General features: G+C 39.9%; 1 protein-coding gene across 11 annotated transcripts in view; it reads right to left on the reverse strand.

Moving 5' to 3' along the window:
* NEO1 (neogenin 1) overlaps positions 1-22,149 on the reverse strand; it is a 124,883-nt gene that overhangs the window by 63,771 nt on the left and 38,963 nt on the right. For all 11 annotated transcript variants that reach the window (XM_067471419.1, XM_067471420.1, XM_067471418.1 and 8 more), the window contains exons 2-7: positions 19,155-19,472; positions 12,847-13,122; positions 12,199-12,352; positions 9,749-9,885; positions 5,695-5,849; positions 2,902-3,022 (exon numbers count right to left, since the gene is read on the reverse strand). In XM_067471419.1, coding sequence (XP_067327520.1) covers positions 2,902-3,022; positions 5,695-5,849; positions 9,749-9,885; positions 12,199-12,352; positions 12,847-13,122; positions 19,155-19,472 — 1,161 coding nt within the window. The remainder of the gene's footprint in view (positions 1-2,901; positions 3,023-5,694; positions 5,850-9,748; positions 9,886-12,198; positions 12,353-12,846; positions 13,123-19,154; positions 19,473-22,149) is intronic.

Genomic DNA, 22,149 nt, shown 5'->3' on the forward strand with positions numbered 1-22,149 from the left:
GAGAGAAGGAAGGGAGGAATATAAGAGAGAAGGAAAGGAGGAAGATAAGAGAGAAGGAAGGAAGGAAATTTGAGCGCTGTGAGAGAGGGAGGCTTAAGAAAAGAGCCGAATGGGTCGCATCCGGCCCCCAGGCCTGGGTTTGCCCATATCTGCTCTAGGTCCTGATCTAATACTCAAACAACTATACCACACTCCCTCCTTTCTTCATTCTCCTGCTTTTAGAAAAAGCATTCAGATAAACTGAAGTGTACAACCTGGACAACAGTAAAACAGGTCTCTAGTTTTTGTATATTTTTTTCCTCCAGTTCCTACAATTCTATATATTGCTATCATCATGAAAAGCCCTAAAAACACGATCTAATTTAATGAAATCCTAGTAGCTAGCTAACCCGATGTTTACATGCTTTGGGACTATACCCTGAGTCCATCAGTTCAAATTTCATATTCTTTCTGGCGAGAATGATATTGAATTTTCCAATGTAAACTCCTAAAGGAAGTCATAAACGTGTGATAAAAGCACTCCTCCCATACTCGTGACATATTTTTCAAACATACTTTCATGTTTTAAAGGAAGTCGTTCCATTATTTCCTGTCCTGCCCGCTAATTGAAAAAAAGGTGTGCCGCTATCAATGCATCAAAATTGAATTGAAAGAGGAAAACATCTTTTCCTGTTGTCCCAATCAGAAGTGATGCTGTTTTTAGATAAGATAACTCAGTATCAACATAAAAACCAACACAAAGGCAGGATTTGTTTTCACATACAAGCAATAAAGGACATCCTTATCTCTTTCCACCCAATGATACAACATGTGATTTAAGTATTTCTGACAAATGTGACCTTTTAACATTTTAATTCCATTCTCACGAACCTTTAAATTAATATTTTGACTGTTCTATGGTATTCATAATACATTTTAATGTATATACTTGTAATTTACTGTGGCCTGTATGTTAATTGCACTGGAAGCTACCTTCAATCTCAATTTTGGAAGGAAGGCTGGGGTACAAATCTACTATATACAAATCTACTTTTTTAGGCTGAAAAAAAACCCCTTGGCCTAAACTCGAGTTAAAGTTATTATCATCATCATCATCATCATCATCATCATCATCATTATCATCATCATTATTCTGTTATTATTATTATTTTATTACACTCATTATTTTATTCTTATTCTTATATTTATTATTTTACTCTATTTATTATTTTTATTACATTTATTATTTTATGTGTAAACCGCCCTGAGTCCCCTCGAGAGAGGGTGGTATAGAAATAAATTATTATTTTATTATTATTTGAAACACAACAAGATTAGTACACAGCAAACAAGATCACTACACTGGCTGCTGTATTGGATCACACATCAGACACTTCCCAAGTGTCTAGGACTATGTGGAGTATCGGCAAGTAATGCGTGCAGATCCCAGTAGAGTGGCCTTTTGCAGCTGATAGATGGTAATTTTGTCAGCACCTATTGTTTTTAAGTGCAGGCCAAGGTCTTTAGGCACTGCACCTAGTGTACCGGCCACCACTGGGACCACCTTTACTGGCTTGTGCCGGAGTCTTTATTTATTTACTCTATTTATTATTATTATTGCATTTATTATTTTACTATATTTTACTGTTATTATTACATTTCCATTATTTCAGTCTATTTTATTACATTTATTATTTTACTCTCTATTATTGGAAGGATGCGTATGTATGGAAATGTACAGCTAAAATAATGAATTTTAAGTTACAGATTCCGAAAGAAAAGAAGCAACCAAACTATGTCATTAATATGTATTTCCTAATATTTATTCCTCAAAATTTGGAAAACTATGCACGCTGTTTTGTAAATAAACAGCCTCTAGCTTTAATACAAAGATTTCTACTCTTGGGAACTATTAAATCTTCATATATATGGCTTCAAAGAAGCAAGCAATTGATCTCAAATCTACAGTGTGCTTAGGCATAAGATAGTCGTAAATAAAATATAACGCACCCCAAATAATAAAGAATTTTCTTTTCTATTACTAGTATAATTTCCATACTACTGTTTTAGAGTCAAGTCAATTTCACCAGAATACATTTTTATCGTGTTTCTTTTCACCCTTTCCTTTCTGCAACGTTTTGGATTCCACAGCTACCAAAAAAAATCCCTTATACTTCATGATTTCTCCATATTTCTTTTTTCAATAGGCTGAACAGTGTTCAAGAAACCAATGAAAGGCACTCCAGAGACAAATGTTCAATTTTTCAAAACCCTACAAAAATATGTTATTTAGTATTGGGGGGAGGAGTCCCAAAATAGGCATGTGCATGTCTACAAACACAGAGAGAGTCACAAATGTATATTTTTCTAAGGGACACCTTTTTTCCAGAAATAGCCCTGTAATGGGATTTTAATGTAGGGTCCCTTAGTGGCGCAGCAGATTAAACCACTGAGCTGCTGAACTTGCTGACGGTTCAAATCCAGGGAGCGGGGTGACCTCCCGCTGTTAGGTCCAGCTTCTGCCAACCTAACAGTTCAAAAACATGCAAATATGTGTAGATCAATAGGTACCACTTTTACGGGAAGGTAGCAGCGCTGCATGTAATCATGCTGGCCACATGACCTTGGAGGTGTCTATGGACAACGCCAGGTCTTTGGCTTAGAAATAGAGATGAGCACCATTGCCCAGAGTCGGACAAAACTAGACTTAATGTCAAGGGGAAACCTTTGCCTTTTAATTACATGTAACTACTAAAAATAATCATTATTCATTTCAGCATTACTATATTTTTACATAACACTACAATGGAGGACTGGTGAGCAAGAACAAGCAGTTTTTCTTCATGGAGAAACAAGACAGTAACCTTATGATCGAAAAAGACTCGCTGCCAATTTTTTTCAAGTAAGATTTCAGTTTCTTACCATGATCCAGTATTATCAGCTGGGCCCCGGCCTGTATGTTCCCAACATCATTTTCTGCAATACACTGATAAAATCCTTCATCCGATTTCACCAGACCCAAAACCTGTAGGTTATGTTCGTTCTAAATAAAGAAGAGACATGCTGTGAAGGTAGTATTTTCTACTCAGGAAAGCCTAAAATCCTAAACCAGACCAAAACCAAGTGAAATCTGTGCAAGAGTTAACCTAGATCACAAAGATTTCGTCATAGATTCCATTAGAACCAGGCAAAAACATTTTTGTTTTGTTTTCTTTTTAGGTACCATTTCAATCCTTCCAGTTTTCTTTCTATAATAATAATAATAATAATACTTTATTTGTACCCTGCTACCATCTCCCCAAGGGACTCGGTGCAGCTTACATGAGGCCAAGCCCGCAATACATCAATAAACGAAAGCAATAACAAAATAATCAATACAAAACAGTTAAAATAAATCTCATAAAGAATAAATAAACAATAAACAATGACAATAACCTACAAGCATTTTAAAAACCTATGGCCGGGCCATATGTAATAATTCAAAATTTAAAAATAATGCTGGGCATGAACAAGGTAGGGTATAACTAGGATAGGGTTTTCAAAGAAAGATGAGGGCGCGCAGACAATCCTAAATCAATGTTAAAGTGCATTTGAGGACATATTGCTAAGAGTTTTCCTTATTCTGGGAAGGCACACTGGAACAACCACATTTACAGGCTCCTTCTAAAGACTGTCTGATGTCCTTGGAAAGTGAGTTCCAGAGTCGGGGGGCCACCACCGAGAAGGCCCTCTCCTTTGTCCCCACCAATCGTGCCTGCGAAGGAGCTGGGCCTCTCCAGATGATCGAGTGGGTTTGTACGCAGGTAGGCGGGTCCCAAACCGTTCAGGGCTTTGTAGGTAAGAACTTGCACCTTGAATTGGGACCGGAAAATGAATGGCAGCCAGTGGAGCTCCTTGAACAGGAGGGTTGACCGCTCTCTATAAGAAGAACCAGTTAGCAACCTGGCTGCTGCCCTTTGTACCAATTGAAATTTCTGGGCTGCTTTCAAGGGCAGCCCCACGTAGAATGCATTACAGTAATCCAATCTGGAGGTAACTAAGGCATGGACCACCCTGGACAGATCTGACTTCACGGGGTACGGTCGCAGCGGGCGCACGAATCTTAATTGTGCAAAAGCCCTTCCAGCCACCACCGATGCCTGAGCTTCAAACATAATTCAAACGTATTGTTGATGTTATATCTGAGGCTTCCAAACCTTTTCACATCTAGTCGGCCCTCCATAGCCACAGATTCTGTATTCATGGAGTCAACAACCTGAAAATATTTCCTCCCCAAACACTCCAAAAAGTACTGCCATTTTGTATAACAGACACTATTTTGCTACACAATTGTATATAATGGGACTCGGGCATCTACATTTTCATATCCATAGAGGGTTGTTCAACCAAACCCCAACGGATACCAAGAGCGCACTGTATTTGTATTTTACTGGCTGTATTGTTTTTCTAAATAGCCCTGGGAATAGGACTGGAACACAGTTTTTAAAGTAATTATAAATAAATAAGCCCGCTTGTTGCTCATATAAGGGAAGGTTGCCAAAGGTAAAAATGGCTGGGGCTGTGGGAGTCTCGAACTATTGGTTTTCATGGCTGCAGCTCTGCCAAGGTAGCCAGTTCAGTCCTCAGGGAGACACTGAGATTGTAATAAGTGTCTTGCTTTGCCACTTTGGGGATCACACAGGCTGGCAGCTACACATGCTAACAATTTCTTCATGAGGTATGAAAATAGCAATTCTTCTTCATCTGAAATGCTTATATTCTTGATGCCATTCTTTTCTCAGAGCTGAACTAAACAGATGTATGGAATAAACATATCAGACTACAGTCAAGGGATCCAGAAAGGGGTGCTTCACAATTAAAATGAGGTGTCACTCAGAGGGGAAGTAACTTGGCAAAACACGTGCAGAATTTAGAAAATGTCAGCCCATACCAGTTCAAATCAGTCTGTCTAAATTGTTTCACCAGTATAAATGAAAAGAAATAAAGCTTGCAAGGTTTTGTTGCAGCTTAGTCCATGGTGGTGTCTAAATATTACTGTTAATGGGGATTCTGGGCCTCAGATTTTACGTCCTGAAACTGAGCAGTCTGTGTCTCCAACTAGTCACAGCCACATCCCAGAGGAGGCAGGAGAGACAGTCTCCAGGGAAAGGAGTTCAGAGGCTGAAACTCCAGGTCCCGAGATTAATGAGCTTCAAGATAATGGTGATAAGTTTGTTGATGTTTTAGTAGACTTTGGGCTGTTCAACAAAGAAAATGAGAGTAATAGGTGGTGCAGTGGGTTAAACCTCTGAGCTGCTGAACTTGCTGACCAAAAACTCTGGGGAGCGGGGTGAGCCCCGGCTGTTAGCCCCAGCTTTGGCCAACCTAGCAGTTCAAAAACATGCAAATGTGAGTAGGTACCACTTCTGTGGAAATGTAACGGTGCTCGGTGCAGTTATGCTGGCCACATGACCTTGGAGGTGTCTATGGACAAAACCGGCTCTTTGGCTTAGAAATGAATATGAGCACCACGCCCTAGAGCCAGACACGACTAGACGTAATGTCAGGGGAAACCTATACCTTTACCTTACTGATGCTCTACAACACTGGTGAATAATAATTAATGGAGAACAGTGAAAGTTTAAAAATCAATACTTTCATGGGCCAAATGTAGACAGACCACATACCAACTATAAGACAAGTAGGTCATAGATTTCATACTTAACATATACTTACTACAATTTTAAAGTAGTCACTAGGGATCACGACATCGCCATTCTTAACCCACTTCACTGAGGGAGCTGGCTTTCCAGTCACATCACATTCAAACACGATGTCCATGGATTCATGAGCATAGATATTAGATGGCTGCTTCAGAAACTCAGGAGGAGCTTCAAGAAAAGAAACAAAAGGTACAGTAACCAATTAATGATCAAGCATGCCCGATATGGCTTGAGCATCGCATGCAACAAAAGTGCATAGACAACATCCCTTGACAGATTCTGCAGAACTATAGGCACGTTTCAGAAGAATTTCACTAAGCTGAACACCTTCCAAAAATAATTGCTGTTGTTCAAGAACAAGTAAATCAACGGTAAAATTCCATTAAGGAGAACAAGTGGTTAAATAACCTTAGTTCATCTTTTTATTTATTATTATTATTATTATTATTATTATTATTATTATTTATTTACATCGTTTCTACCCCACCCTTCTCACCCCTGAGGGGGAACTCAGGGCGGCTTACATGGGCAACAATTCAATGCCATAACATCAATACAACAACATAAAATCAAATACATAGAAAATAAACAATAACATTAATTAAAATCACATACTCATATACTAACATAGTCACCTAATCAAAATCACATATCCGTTTCCAATTGTCATAATCCTGTGGTCCGGTTCAGTGTCTAAGTGCTGCTATGTCCACTAGCCGAAAGCCTGGCTCCAAAACCATGACTTTAGTTTTTTCCTAAAAATGAGGAGGGAGGATGGCAATCTAATCTCACTGGGGAGCGAATTCCACAAGTGGGTGGCCACCACTGAGAAGGTCCTGTCCCTCGTCCCCACCAGATGCGTTTGTGACGCCGGTGGGACCAAAAGCAGGGCCTCCCCAGTAGATCTTAAATTATGAGGTGGAACGTAGAGATAGATATGTTAGGATAAGTAAGCTGGGCTGGAACCGTATAGTTAAAATTAAAAAAAAAATCTAGAACAGATGACTCTAGAACTGATTAAAGTATAAGATACGCAACTTACTCATCGTTAGAAGAAAAGATATGAACGAAAAACTATCAAGGAAGAAGAAAATTATCCTCCATGTATGGGTCCAGGCAAGAGTGCCAGAAAAAAGGGCATAAATAATAACCAAAACACACAGAACTACACAGAAAGAGGCGTCTTTTTCATTTCTACTACCATGTCCAAACACAAAACATATTAGAAAATAACAGGAGTTCATATTTTTGATGGCTGCTAATAGAGGAAATGGTGACAGAGTGCGATTTTATTTCTGACTTTTATCCAGTCTGGGGTAATGAAGAAGAAGGAGAAGCCTTGTTTACCAATGTTGAACATTAATTATATATTTTCTTTCCATTAATGCATTTTGAAATGCCGTACTAGGAGAGAAATGCTGTCACTTAATTACATCCAATATTCCAAATTCATATCAATCAGGTACAAGTAGATCTTTGTGGCAGGCAAATTAAACTCCATCACCAGAAAGCAAATGAGTCAATCACATACATTAAAAATGTTAATGGAAAATTATATATTTTCACACCAGATAATTACATTTCAAAGCAGCCTTGCTTTCCTTTTTTCTCTTCACCTTCGCCCAGTCCCACACTCACCCAGAAAACAAGTGGGCACTTTTCATACACAAAGTGATTAGTGTGGAGAGTTAATTATGCACATTTTATTGTGCTTACATGTATGGCAGAAAATAGGCAGGTGAAAAAAACAAACAAAGTAAGCCAAATAAAAGGAGTGAAGCAATCACACATTTGCATTCTGTTTACTCATTGCCTTATTAACCATTTTCAAAACTGACATGATGCGATTTTCGTGCCAAAAGAAAATACTTTTGAAGACATTCCTCTCCTCCAAATCTCTGGCCAAACATGTATCCTACAATGTGTAGTCAATACAAGAAAACCAAAACCGCTTTTTCTAAATATTTGCATAGGCAAAGCCAGTGAAAAAGATAATACATTGTTGTCAATGTTAATTAAAACATTGTGTTCCCAAAATACACTGCAGAATGCAATGAGAGTTGAAAGCTGCTTTGCTCCAGATATAAAGCAGTAGACCCTCCATAGCCAGATTCAACCAACTAAAAGACAAATTTTGATTTTACAATGCGCCAAGCCTTAATGAGTACTGTTTACTGAGAATGTGCCCCAATTCATAATTTCCATCTAAAAATTGATAACAGGCAAACTACAAAACAATACTGACAGAATTTTCTGAAAACTATTAAAGAATTCACCATTATGTCCTGGAAATATGAAACCCAACCTTTGATTTCCAATACAGTAAGTCCTTTGTGCTCAATGCAGTATTTTTAAGGAAATGCCCTTTAGTATAACCTCCCAGCATACTGCTCAGTTTGAAACTGACAGGTCAGGAAATCCCAAAGCAATGGCATTTACGTCACAGTATTTTCAGGAGTCTCTGGAGAGCCATAGACAATGACTGACAAAAAAAAATATTCCCTTGTGGAAAAGTGAACTTATAACCTTGTCAGGAGCTGTCTGTCTCCATGTAACTTCCTGAGCGAAGATGATAAGGTAAATGAAAAAAAAAAAAAAACCACACTAGCCTGTCATCATTTAGGAAAGGAAAACTGGCATTGCTTTTAATCAAGGAGAGTAATTTCCTATATAATTTCAAAACAAAACAACACATATGCAAGTAGAAAGTTATGTTTCCTTGTAGAGGGGTTACACAGTAGAGGTGGATGCGGTACGGTACCTGTTTCTGAAGTTTAATCCGTTCTTTCGTTCTTTTCATTTTGGGCGGGAACATGAAATGGGATCCCCTCCCCCAGAATGAAAATAAAATCAAAACAAAAGAAAGTGGGAGCAGGTACCATCTCCTTGCCTGCTTTTCAGGCCACATGGTGCTCCTCACATGCCCACGGAGAATTTCCGCCTGCTATTTCCCTCTGAGCCCTGTCTGTTGGGCCAATCAGAGGAGAACACCGTCCGCCTCGCCTGCTGCCTACCACCACTCGTCTCCTTTGTGGACCATATCTTAAGCCCTGTCCTTAAACCCCATTCCCTTCTGCAGACCGAGGGGGAAACATCACAGAAATAGTGATATCTGTTTATATAACAATTGTTATTAATGCAATTTTTATACAATATCATAAAATGGGGAAGGGAGGGCAGGAAAAAGGGCAGGAAAAAGATTTTAGGGTGGAAATAGGAGACAACTACCACCTAGGAAAGAAAAAAAAACCTATATAGGAATATGTTAAAGAGCAGGGAAGGAAAGAATTTAAAAAGGAAGGGGGGTTTTGGTTTGACCTCCAACTTCTTCATTATTGTTATTTTTTAAGTCTTTATTTTATTTTAATTCTTGATCAATTTTGCTTCCCCTCATTCACGCTTCTCCAATGTGGAAACAGTTTTTCTCTTTCTTCGCTTGAACTATATTATCATTCTCATTTTTTTTCTTTTTCAAATACTCTTTAAAGACTATCAAATCTGTTGCTTTTCTAATAATGCATCGATGGTTTACAAGCAACTGGTTTAATTTGTCCATATTCATTATTTCTGTTGTTTTCAGAAGCCATTCATCTATTCATGGTACTACTCTCATTCTCCAAGTTTGTGCATAAGTTATCACTAAATAATTAAAAGGTGTGTCCATTTTTTTCTAAGTCCATATCTGCTATACCCAATAAGAAATATTCGGATTTCATTTGTATTTTAGTCTTAAGTATTTTCTGGATTCTTTATTGTATTCCCTTCCAGTAATTTCTTGCTACCTTGCAGGTCCACCACATATGGTAGAAAGTTCCTACATGGGCTTCACATTTCCAACATTTGTCCTGTATGTTAGTAGTATCTTCAGCAGGATTTCAAGCAGAGATCTTTCTCAAGTCTAAGCCAGAGATTCCAGAGACCAAATCTTGCAAGGGTTCAACCACCAAGCTATGAAACCTTCCATGCTCAACCTCCAGAATAGAAGATTACTATCACTGGTTTCTCCAGTTAAATCACAACATGTCCTGGCCTTGATTACATTTGATTCTTTAAAAGTATTCACAAACCTTGTACTGTAAGTTCAGCTTGAATTTCTATTGTTTCATTCCCATTGTATGCAATGCAGGTGTATGTTCCAGTATCATCTTCAGTGATGTCATTTATCTTCAGAGTCCCCCCAGCCAGCAACAAAAACTTTGGAGAGCTGTGCAAAATAGAACAGATTAGTGAACTGATTTACAACATGTATGCAGAATCGTGATAGAAGATAAGAATACAAATGTTTATAATATTCCTGAGCAGCCTAAACATGCAATTAATGTACTAAATCCCTCCCCCACCCGTGGAACAAAACCCAGTTCCCAATAATTAATAAATGCAATTTAAAATCCTGGTTACAATAATGCATTGTTCTGTATTCTTGTTTATTTTGGTCTCCTATTTATTGAAGGTAACAAATGCTGACTACATTGCCCATCACGTTGTTCACATTAGGATAGGAAAAATGAGGCTACACTAATGAAGAGAAATGATAAATATATAGGTCAAGGTTTTTATACGCAAACATGAAAGCCCAAGAACAAAAAGGGATAATTTTTGTAATTGATGACTAAGGAAAGAATAAGTAGAACAAAAAGTTCAAAGACTAAGCCTGATGGAGAGTTTTGAAGAAAATGTTCATTTTTATTTGTTGTTACATCTTGAGTTAACTAATCAACTAGTCCTAGTCACAGACATGTTCAGCAAACATGTTCAGACCTTTTGATTCAAGAATCCAAGATTTCAAGCTATTCTTCGAGTTCTTGGGACTCCAGGATTTATGTATTTTGGGCCACAGTGTTAACAGCATTCAGCACAGTCTTAGCAGTCTCCTCCAGATTTACTATATGAGTTGCAAGATTGCTGAGATGCTTTGTGATATAATCCAACAGAGTCACTGTCTCCTCTTTAATATCACTAACCTACTTCATCTACCTTATTGATAATGTTGTCTTCATTTCCCCGCTCATGCGCAGCAGGAACAACTTGAGGAGCTGGCTCACTTGAATGATCCAATATCCTAATTTTAAGCAGCATCTCAGCACTTGATCACTATTGATTGAAAACTAGGTCTATGAAGACTCCCAAAGCAACTGTTGTACTAGAATCATAGAATCATAGAGTTGGAAGAGGCTTCGTGGGCCAGCCAATCCAACCCTCTTCCAAGAAGCAGGAAAATCACATTCAAAGCACCCCTGACAGATGGCCATCCAGCCTCTGTTTAAAAGCCTCCAAAGAAGCAACCTCCACCACACTCTGAGGCAGAGAGTTCCACTGCTGAACTGCTCTCACAGTCAGGAAGTTCTTCCTAATGTTCAGGTGGAATCTCCTTTCCTATAGTTTGAAGCCATTGTTTCGTGTCCTAGTCTCCAGGGCAACAGAAAACAAGCTTCCTCCCTCCTACCTATGACTTCCCCTCACATTTTGATACATGGCTCTCATCATGTCTCCTCTCAGCCTTCTCTTCTGCAAACTGAACATGCTCAGTTCTTTAAGCCGCTCTTCATAGGGCTTGTTCTCAAGACCCTTGATCATTTGAGTCACTCTCCTCTGGGCACATTTAAGCTTGTCAACATCTCCCTTCAATTGCAGTGCTCAGAACTGGACACAGTATTCCAGGTGTGGTCTGACCAAGGGAGAATAGAGGGGTAGCAGGTCTTCCCTGACTAAAAAAATCCCATTGTTGGCTTATGTTTAACTTGTTGTCCACTAGGACTCCCAAGATCTTTTTCAGACATGTTACTTAGTTGTTCAAATTGTTTGGAAGAGCAAACTAGGAAAATGGGTTTTATATATCTGTGGAATATCCACCTGGACATTTCAGATATATATAAACACAATTTTCCTAGTTTCCAACAGACCTCACAACCCCTGAGGATGCTTGCCATAGATGCAGGCAAAACGTAAGGAGAGAATGGTTCTGGAACATGGTCATACAAGCCCAGAATACAACTACCCAGTGATTCCGGTCACAAAAGCCTTCAACAATACAGTAGAAAACCAATTTATGGGGTAGCCATCATCCTCTCCCAGTAGAAACTGGAAGCACCAGCCATTTCCAGGTGTGAAAAGACACACCCAGTATTGTAAGTAATGCATTTTGATGGCAACTGAGTTTTCAAATATTCACTGAAGCTTTAAAGATATATAATTTCATAGACAACAGAATAGGCAGCCACAAACAGTCAGCACACCTAGCCGTCATCAACACACAGAGTAATGGATGAGGAGAAAAAGGCAGACAGATTTCCCTTCTTGCACACTTTTGTATAACATGCATCTCTTCCCTAAAAGAAATGAATAAAAGAAGTCTCCGCAGGAAATAAAAATAAATATATGTTCCTTTATATATATCTCACGGATGCTCATTTTGACAGTATTTGTGAGTCAGATGCACTTCAGAAGCAAGGATATCAAACAACTTGGAAAAAAGTGGCAGAGTATTAAAAGCAGACGTGACACCAAACCTATTACTCACCTTTCTGCAACAAGCTCTTTTTCATTTCTTGTCCATTTGATAGCAGGAATAGGGGTGCCTGTAGCAACACATGGCAAAATTGCAGTCTGCCCAGTCACTTTAGTAAGTGAGGAAGGCTGTTTCAAGAACACCAGATCTGACACCATTTCAGATTCTGCAAATAATGCAAACAGAAAGGCTAGGATCAGAACGGCACAAGAAAATGTAAAGCAAGACTAGTAACTTCCCCCTACATACACATATTATTAACACAACATCCTGAAACACAATGCTCCTTACTTGCTTTCACAAGTGAAACATTTTGTAACTTTCAGAAAATATGAACATGCCAATTAACAGTTACATTAAAGAATCTGGAACAGATCCAGGTCCTGGCCACAGACTAGCTTGTTGTGGTGACCAAGATGGCAAACGTCCTCGCAAAGATGTGTATTAACAAGAAAGCGCTGTTGTTATTCAAGAGTCCTCTAGTCTGTGGTTGGGCACAAAAACACAAAAGCCTTTTAAGTACACTTTTATGAAGCGTTTTTCTAGAGGACCACAGAGTAGCACATCATTTAAAATTAAACACTTTGAATAGCAAGCCGTAAGAGCTTCTCTGAGCTCAGATAACGAACTGAAAGAGAGAACAAGCGCATATGCATGTACCTGGAAGAACTTTAATCACAGCTTCATCACTGTATTTGGGAGAACCACCGATTTCAATAATACAACAGTATGTTCCACCATCTTCATCTGTGGCATTGCTAATAATCAACGCTCCGCTTGGTAATTTGAATACACGGTCATCCAGAAAGATGGGTTCATGGTCTAGCTCCCACCGTACAAAGGGTGCTAGGTCAGCATTGACTTCACAGTTCAGAACTATGCTGTTGCCTCTATAGACAGATGCTGACTCCGGCTGAGCAACGAACCTTGGCATTCCTAAAATAATTGAAAAATTGAAAGACTTATTAGAATGATCACAGTTATTTTTCTTTATGCCTTCCTCCTTGCATTATGAACGCAAAGCATCTAGGAGCACATGGTTGGTCATTATTTCTTTCTGTCTAACAGGCCAACTCACTGACCCATTGTCCAGGGGTCCCACAGACGTATTCCAATGTGAAACACAGTTTGTCTATTTACAAAATCATACAATTCAGTACAGCTGTTTATTTATCATGTCAGAAGCGAACTGAAAATACAATTATAATGTACAAGGAAAAAAACAACAAAGAAAGTTAAAAACTGGCCATTATACTAAATTTCCTTTGACCAGTAGCTGGCCATTTGGAGCACTGCCATTTTGCATATGGCAGGGCTCAGATTGCATTATAGTAGGTGGTCTGGGGTTTGCTCTTCTCCACACTCGAATGTTGTGGACTCCCCTTTATAGCCCCATTTCTTAAGATTGGCTCTGCATCTCATGGAGCCAGATCACAGTCTGTTCAGCACCTTCTAAGTTGCCCAGTCTTTTATGACCAGAAGGGAATTTCTCATCCAATCTCAGCCACAAATTGAGGTTGCAGGTTTTAGCCCGCCACTTTTGGACTCTCGCTTGCTGAGGTGTTCCTGCAAGTATTTCTATAGATCTTAGAAAGCTACTTCTTGATTTAAGGCATTGGTGTGCTGGCTGATATCTGAACAGAGGATAGGCCGGATATGTTGGTCCTTTCATTACTAGCTGCTAATTCTTGATGGTGTCAGATGGTGCAATACCGGCTAAACAGTATAATTTATCCAGTGGTGTAGGACATAGACATCCTGTGAAACTGCGACATGTCTCATTAAGAGCCACATCCACTGTTTTAACATGGTGAGATGTGTTCCACACTGGGCATGCCTACTCAGCAGCAGAGTCACAAAGCACAAGGGCAGATATCTTCACTGTGTCTGGTTGTGATTCCTAGGTTGTGCCAGTCAGCTTTCGTATGATATTATTTCTAGCGCCCACTTTTTGCTTGATAGTCAAGCAGTGCTTCTTGTAAGTCAGAGAACAGTCCAGAGTGACTTCTAGGTATTTGGCTGTGCTGCAATACTCCACTGAGATTCCTTTCCATGTCATCCTCAGAGCTTGAGATGATTGTCTGTTCTTATACTGATGTATTGTTGTATTGATATTTACTGTTTAATTAATTTGTTATGTTATTGCTTTTAAATGCCCAATGATCTTGTATTGTGTATACTGAAACTGTTGCTGTGAACCGCTTTAAGTCGCCTAAGGGCTGAGAAGAGCGGTATACAAATGAGGCAAATAAATAAATAGATAAATAAGTTGAAAAGCAAACGTCTGCATTTTAGGTGAATTAGGGATCCTCTGGTTTCCCCTGTAATAGGCAGTAAGAGCACCTAAAGCTTCGGAGTACTTCTGTTCAACTTGAAGTACAGCTGTTAAAACCCATTGATATTATTATTACCTCATAGCGAAAGAGGTATCAATGGGTTTTAACAGCTGTACTGTATTGCTTGATTTTTTTTTCTGCCTCACTCTGCACCAAACCTTAATTATTTACAGTGGGGGGGGGGAGATCAGGAGCGACTTGACAAACTGCAAATCGCTTCTGGTGTGAGAGAATTGGCTGTCTCTGCAAAGATGTTGCCCAGGGGCCACTGGGATGTTTTACCATCCTGTAGGAGGCTTCTCTCATGTCCCTGCATGAGAAGCAGGAGGTGACAGGTGGGAGCTCACCCCACTTTCCTGATTCGAACTGCCAACCTTACAGTCAGTAGTCCTGCCACCACAAGGGTTAAACCCATTACACCACTGGGGGCTCCTATTCACAGTGGTTACCTGGAGGGGAGAACTTCATAAAGGAACTCTGCAGAACTTACTTCCTATTACAACTTGAAGGGTTTTTTTATTTCACAAAATATTTCATTATTTTTGTTAGGATACTGTATAATCATCACTAGGTTTTACTATATGTACTTTTTATCCACCCTATTCTTATATTCCATCTGCTCTTTAACCAGATTACTGCTAATAGCATTGTCTTTTATTCTTGGGCCTCATTCTTATTGATAGTCCCAACCAGAGCAGAGCCACTGAATTATTTTCTGAGTAGTGAATCAATAGTGATATAAATCCCACCAATGCAATGGTCTACCTAAATTATGACTACCAATACAATGCATGCGATTCAACCCTTTTGTTAAATCCCTGCTCACTCATAAGGCCTACCAGAGAAAACCAGAGAAATGATAATTGGGACTGTCAACCCCACAACCCCACAGATAAGAATCAAGCACTAATATATTGTGTGAGTGTTCTTCAGAAGAAAAACACAATTTAATGAAAGTGATTTTTTAATTTAAAAGGCAGAAAACATCACTGGGATGTGGGAGCAACTATGGAAATGAATTCATTACCCTGAGCATTTTATTAAGCAAAGAAAAAACTCTAATAGTTCATTAGGGAAATGAAGGAAACAGCTGTGTGAGCCATTTTCTCTTTCTAAACTACTATGGCTTTTTATTCTTTTGTTTCTCGGGGGTTTTTAGCTGTTGTTCTAAAACATACATACTCTGCCAAATATCACACAATTTACAATGTTTTTGATATTTAGTAGCAATTGATTTAAAGTCTGGATAAGTTTTCCTAATGGGAAGGTGATGTGTGGATTCAGAGGCTGGTATTGTTTGGAAGACACTGAAGAACAGGTGGAGGAGCAGCAGAAAGAGTGAGGAGAAGTCAATTTTTGGGGAATGGATTTAAACTCTAACCGGGTCTTCGAGGTGGGAAAGAAAGTGACAGGTCTGGGCTGTCAGAGGGAAAGGGTTATGTAACGAGGGGAAGGGTTACAGTATCTCTATTTTTCCAGTTTTGTGGGGATCTTGGATCCTTCGCTACCACAAATGTGGGGGACCAACGGTATATGGGGGTCCAACTACTCTGGTTGCCTGTTGTTGTTGTTCTGTATATGAGGGTCCAACTACTCTGGTTGCCTGTTGTTGTTGTTCAGTTGCTTCCGACTCTTTTGGACCTCATGGACCATCCCACGCCAGAGCTCCCTGTCGGTCGTGGCCACCCCCAGCTCCTTCAAGGTCAAGCCAGTCACTTCAGGGATGCCATCCCTCCATCTTGCTCTTGGTTGGCCCCTCTTCCTTTAATTTTGGAGAAAAAGAAGTAGTCATCTTGCTTTTGTAAGGCTGATGTTTTGATTTGGATTTGGACTGGACTTTTTATTGGGTTTAATGATGATTCAACGAAGGTTGCACTGGAGTAGGATTGTTGCTGCATGATATCTTTCTGTATTTTTAGATCTCCTCTTCTTGTGCTTACACTAAGGTGTGAGAAATTCTATCTGTACCTCCAGAGAGTTCTCCATGGTGGTCAGGAAAATGCAGAGACTTCAGATGCGACTCATGCACAGGATGGAGATTAAATACTTGAAATCACCCCTGCCGACTGGTTTAACAGCAACAGGAATTGACACATCTGACATTAGTACCAAAGCAACACTAGTGAGTCTAGAATCTCTGAAAGGGGGGGGGGGGTCAATATGATGGTTTGGGGCTGTGACAATGGCCTAACCAAGCTGGTTCCACAGTTCCTGACCTTAGATACTTGCCCTATGATCCCCATTTAAATCCCTCCTTGCACATGGGTCATGTGCCTCCAAATGACCTTGATGCAAACAAATTACTATCACAGTTGGTTCTTATTATAGTAAACAAGCCGATGTGCCAGGCTTATGGAAGCTAGTGAGGGTCCGGTTTAACAAAGTCACTAGCAGTTCAATTTCGTTTTGATAACTTACAGAATAGTAACTGCTTACTTCCCAACGTATAATAATATTCAAACTGAATCATGTCAGACCTTTTCCATCAATCAATGCAGTCCTCAAAACACGTTCACTTTGATCTGGCTCTCACAACTGACGCCTTCAGCTGTCTTCTCCCAACTGTCACCAACAAACTCCCTTCTTTAAAAATAACCCTCCTCTCATTCACAGAAGCCCACCCCTCTCTCACAGTTCTGTCTTGTTCTCTGTTTATCCACATGCTGTCTTCACTCCTTACATCCAGAAATCATTCAGTAACATTTTTGCCACTTCTCTTCCTCTTTGCTTTTCCTTTTACAATATTGCTGGGACCCAGTCTCAGCAGCCTAAGCAACTGCTTACTACTAGTATAAAAGGGCTTTCGGTCTCAAAGCCTTATTATAATGAGCTTGCAACATGAAGGCTCTACAATGAAAGTATGCACTATGAATTTGTCCCCTAAATGGAAGAGTCACTTCCAGTAGCCATCTCTTTCTGGGATTTTCATCCCACAAGACATGCAAGGCCATAATCCCAGCGAAGCTAATCAGTGAGGCCATAAACCCCAAAGGTCAGGAGCAATGTACACCATCTTGGCTGAATTATAGCCCAAACTAAGTGCACTCCAAGTCACAGTTAAAACGACAGTCTAAGCACAAACAACAAAGCCAAAGGGAATCCAAGAATTGAAGCTAGACAAACCAGAAGTCAACACCAGACAATGCAGTGATAATAATACTGCATTGCTGTTAACAATGCAGTGATCACAACACCGCATCAACACCAGACAATGCAGTGATAACAACAATGCAGTGATAACAACACTGCAATAAGCCTCCATCTCCCCGAAGGGACTCGGGGTGGCTTAGATGGGGACAAGCCCGATCAACATAATTTAGAATATAACACAGTAAAATTCATAAAACAATATAAAAGCAAACAACATCATAACACAGTATAAAAACAACCATCGAGCAAACGACCAATAGCCTGATATAGTAAACATTTACTGGGCTCGAACTGGCAGGTGCAATCACTTGCAAGGAGAGGACTAATGGATAAAGTGCAAAAGCCAGATGACAGAATTAGAAGTAGAAGGGCAATATAAAGTAGAACACTATATCTCTGGGCAAGGAACAGTAGTAAAGTGTGAAGACTAGATCTTGGGTCATAGCTTGGGGCCAAAATATCTGGGGAACTGTCTAATCAAATGCAGATTTTAGATCTTTACGAAAAGTGGACAGGGTGGGTGCCAGCTTAACCTCCCTGGGGAGATAGTTCCAGAGCCGGGGGGTCACCACCGAGAAGGCCCTCTCTCTCATTCCACCAGCTGTGCTTGTGACGGGGGTGGGAGCAAGAGAAGAGCCTCCCCAGAAGATCTTAAAGATCGCATAGGTTCGTAGAGGAAGATGCGCTCGCGAAGATAGGCAAATCCCGAACCGTTTAGGGCTTTATAGGTAATAATCTGCACCTTGAATTGAGATTGGAAAGTTATGTGGAACTATTTGAACTTTGAAGAGGGGGGGTTAACCACTCCCTGTAACTGGCTCCAGTTAACATCCTGGCCACCAACCTTCACCCTAACTGCAGTTCCCAGGCCGTCTTCAAAGGCAGCCCCATGTAGAGTGCATTACAGTAGTCCAATCTGGAGGTAATTAAGGCATGGACCACCATGGTCAAATCAGATTTCTTGAGGTACAGTCACAGCTGGCACACAAGCTTTAATTGTGCAAAGGCCTTCCTGACCACTGCCAACATCTGAGCATCAAGCATCAGCGCTGAGTCCAGAAGGACACCCAGACTGTGGGCCTGTGTCCTCAGGGGTAGTGTAACCCCACTGAGCACAGGTTGCCACCCTATATCCCGATCTGACGAATGACTCTGAATGGCTCTGGAACATCAATACAGTCTACCCACCTATAACAATGTCAGCAAGTTAGCTGGAGAGTGTATCTTAATCAGACAGGTCTTGTATAGACTGCTCTTCCAGCCCACCTCAAGTTAGTTGTCATTCTGCCCTTTAAAGTAAAGGAAATGTATGAATACTCTGCCTGGTGTTTAAGGGCAAGATATAAATTTTCTTTAGTCAGATTCTCTGACCAGAAAGACAGACCATTTAAGCTGAATTAAACACACATTCCAACATATTATCAGACCCAAGTTTCTGAGAGGTGATAATCACTAGAAATGAAAACAATGGGAGGCACCTACCTGCTACTGTGAGTTTGGCTGTTCTGCTAACAATGGTTCCAAGACTTTCCACTGTTGCAACACACTGATAATACCCTTCATCAGGTTTATTGTGCTTGGAATGCACGACACTGTTAATTAATAGAGATCCATCTGGCAACAGCTGTCGTCGGTCATCTGACCCCAAGTTCAAAAAAGTCCCATCTTTCTTCCATTCAATTTTTGGAGATGATTCACAATAAGCAGAGCAATTTAATAGAACAGATGAAGCTCTAACTGACAGAGTGTCCATTGGCTCCACCGTAAAATAAAACGGAGTAAAAGTCTTCACACTGGGTCCTGCAAAACACAAGAAAAATCAAAGCTTTAGTTTTCAAAGATTCTAAACATTGCATTGAAATATATCTCCATGTTGTTCCTTACTCACTTGAAATGTATCTGCTTCAAAAAACCGCCTTCTATTATAAGCATTTGAAACAAAAATATTTTTGAAAATCAACTAAGTAAATGTTTTTAATTCATCCATGGTTTCCTTAAGTCTATTGTTGTTGGGAGATAGTTTTGGGATACATAATGGATAAAGAGCTGAAACTTAAGCTTAAGAAAACATAAACAATGTGAACTAGAAACATCTCTACTTTGATGGAATATCTAAAAGAGAGAAAGTGTGTGTGTGTTTGTGTTTGACAGAAAAGATGGTGCTTTTAGCACTAACTGCATGCCTTATATAATATTTATGTATTTTTTTATTTACCGTACTTGTATCCCACCCTTCTCAACCTCAAAAGGGAATTTGGACTGCCTTACAAAGGCACCAATTCAATGCCGCATATATACATATCAATAAATAAACAAAAACATTTAAAACATAACATTAGAACAACAATTTAAAATCATATAATCCAGGTCATATTCCAGGGCCAGTCCATGTCATCAATGTTAATTTATAGTCTCTTATTGCACTGATCCCATTATTAACCAACAGCCTCATCCCAGAGCCATGTTTTTACTTTTTTCCTGAAGGTCAGGAGGGAGGGAGCCAATTTAATTTCATTTTGGAGGGAGTGCCATAGACGAGGGGCCACCACTGAGAAGGTCCTGTCTCTCGTCCCCACCAGTGACACCTGCAAGCGGGTTGGGACCGAGAGCAAGGCCTCCCCCGATGATCATAGCCTCTGAAGTGGATCATAGAGGGAGATACACTTGGATAGGTAAGCTGGGCTGGAAGCGTTTATAGGCTAAAGCTGGTGCTTTGTATCGTGCAGACTGGCAGCCAGTGGAGCTAACACAACAACCTGGCTGCTGCCCGTTGGACCATTTGAAGCTTCCAAACAGCCTTCAAAGGCAACCCCGCATAGAGAACATTGCAGTAGTCTATTTGAGATGTAACAAGAGCATGGACCACCGAGGTCAAATCTGGCTTCTCAAGGTATGGGCACAACTGGTGCACAAGTCAACATAATGCTCAACACACAAAAGACAAGGTTCTGTTTCTAGCAGTTCTCTAGGTGCTATCACAATGTCCAATAGTAAGTGTTCTGTCTACCATTTTTAAGTCTACCAACAGCATCTATTTGCCAAGTCAGGTCTGGAAAACCTCCTCACATTGAGAGCAAATGATCATGCCTTCCTAATGGACTCCTCTGCTCCCAGAGTCACCTGGTTCACCTTTGTTGGATGAGAATACAGAAATGGATAGACCTTGCTCTAATTGAGCAAGACAGTATTTATATTTGTGGGAGCTGTGTTTCTGCTTCCTTCTCTTTCTGAAAATGAGTAAGACCTGCGTTTTAGACATCCTATCTGTAATAATTTAATATGCCGCACACTCAGTATTTTTGCTAGAAATGTTTTATCCCTCATTACACAAGGTCTGTCTTACAAGAAATAAAACTGCTTTGCAATTATATTTTTGACATTACATGATAATTATTTTTCAGGAGACATCCTGCAAGCTTTCATATAGTTCATTCCAAGACAACCTGCTTTTCTTGGGAACAATAACCAAGCTCTATATTTCAAGAATAGCTGCCTCTTTGAGAACACAATTGTTCTGTGCCAAATGCTGTCTGCAAAATATAAATATGAAATTCCAAGTAATCCCAGGTATAAGAACCAGTGGATGCTCAACCCCCACTAATGGTGTAGTAAAATGATTCCCATTATATAAAATTACAAACAGATGAGAGCCTAAGGATCTGTGAAATAAATGGTGGGAGGCTAAAGCAAGGCATGGCTATGCATCAGTGCAGCATCAAGGTTTGCATTTTGGATGTTACTCCCCAAATATTTTCAAGCTGTGTTTGAGTGAATGCATGCATGGAAGCAGAACCCATGGATAATAGGAACGACAGTATCAGCTTTTAAAAGAAAGCTTGCACTGGGCTAAGATTCCCGAGAAGGAGAAGTGTCAGTACTTTACTATCTGGTTATAGACCAGTGTTTCTCTACCTTTCTAATGCCACAACCTCTTAATACAGTTCCTCATGTTGTGGTGACCCCTCAACCATAAAATTATATTTGTTGCTGCTTCATAACTGTAATTTTGCTAATGTCATGAATCGTAATGTAAATATCTGATATGCAGGATGTATTTTCATTCACTGGACCAAATGAAAAATACCTGATACACCCAAATTTGAATACTGGTGGGATGGGAGGGGATTGTTTTTGTCAGTTGGGAGTTGTTGGGATTTATAGATAACCTACAATCAGAGAATTGCTAATTCCACCAATGATGGAACTGAACCAACCTTGGAACACAGAAAATACTGGAAGGTTTTGGTGGGCATTGACCTTGAGTTTTGGAGATGTAGTTCGCCTACATCCAGAGAGCACTGTGGACCTGGAGCAAACTTGACATGAATACTCAATCTGCCCAAATGTGAACACTGGTGGAGTTTGCGAAAAATAGACCTTGATATTTGGAAATTGTGGTTGCTGGGATTTATAGTTCACCTACAATCAAAGAGCATTCTGAACACCAACGACAGCATTGGGCCAAACTTCCCACACA

This window comes from Anolis sagrei, chromosome 9, assembly GCF_037176765.1.
Source record: "Anolis sagrei isolate rAnoSag1 chromosome 9, rAnoSag1.mat, whole genome shotgun sequence".
NCBI lineage: Eukaryota > Metazoa > Chordata > Lepidosauria > Squamata > Dactyloidae > Anolis > Anolis sagrei.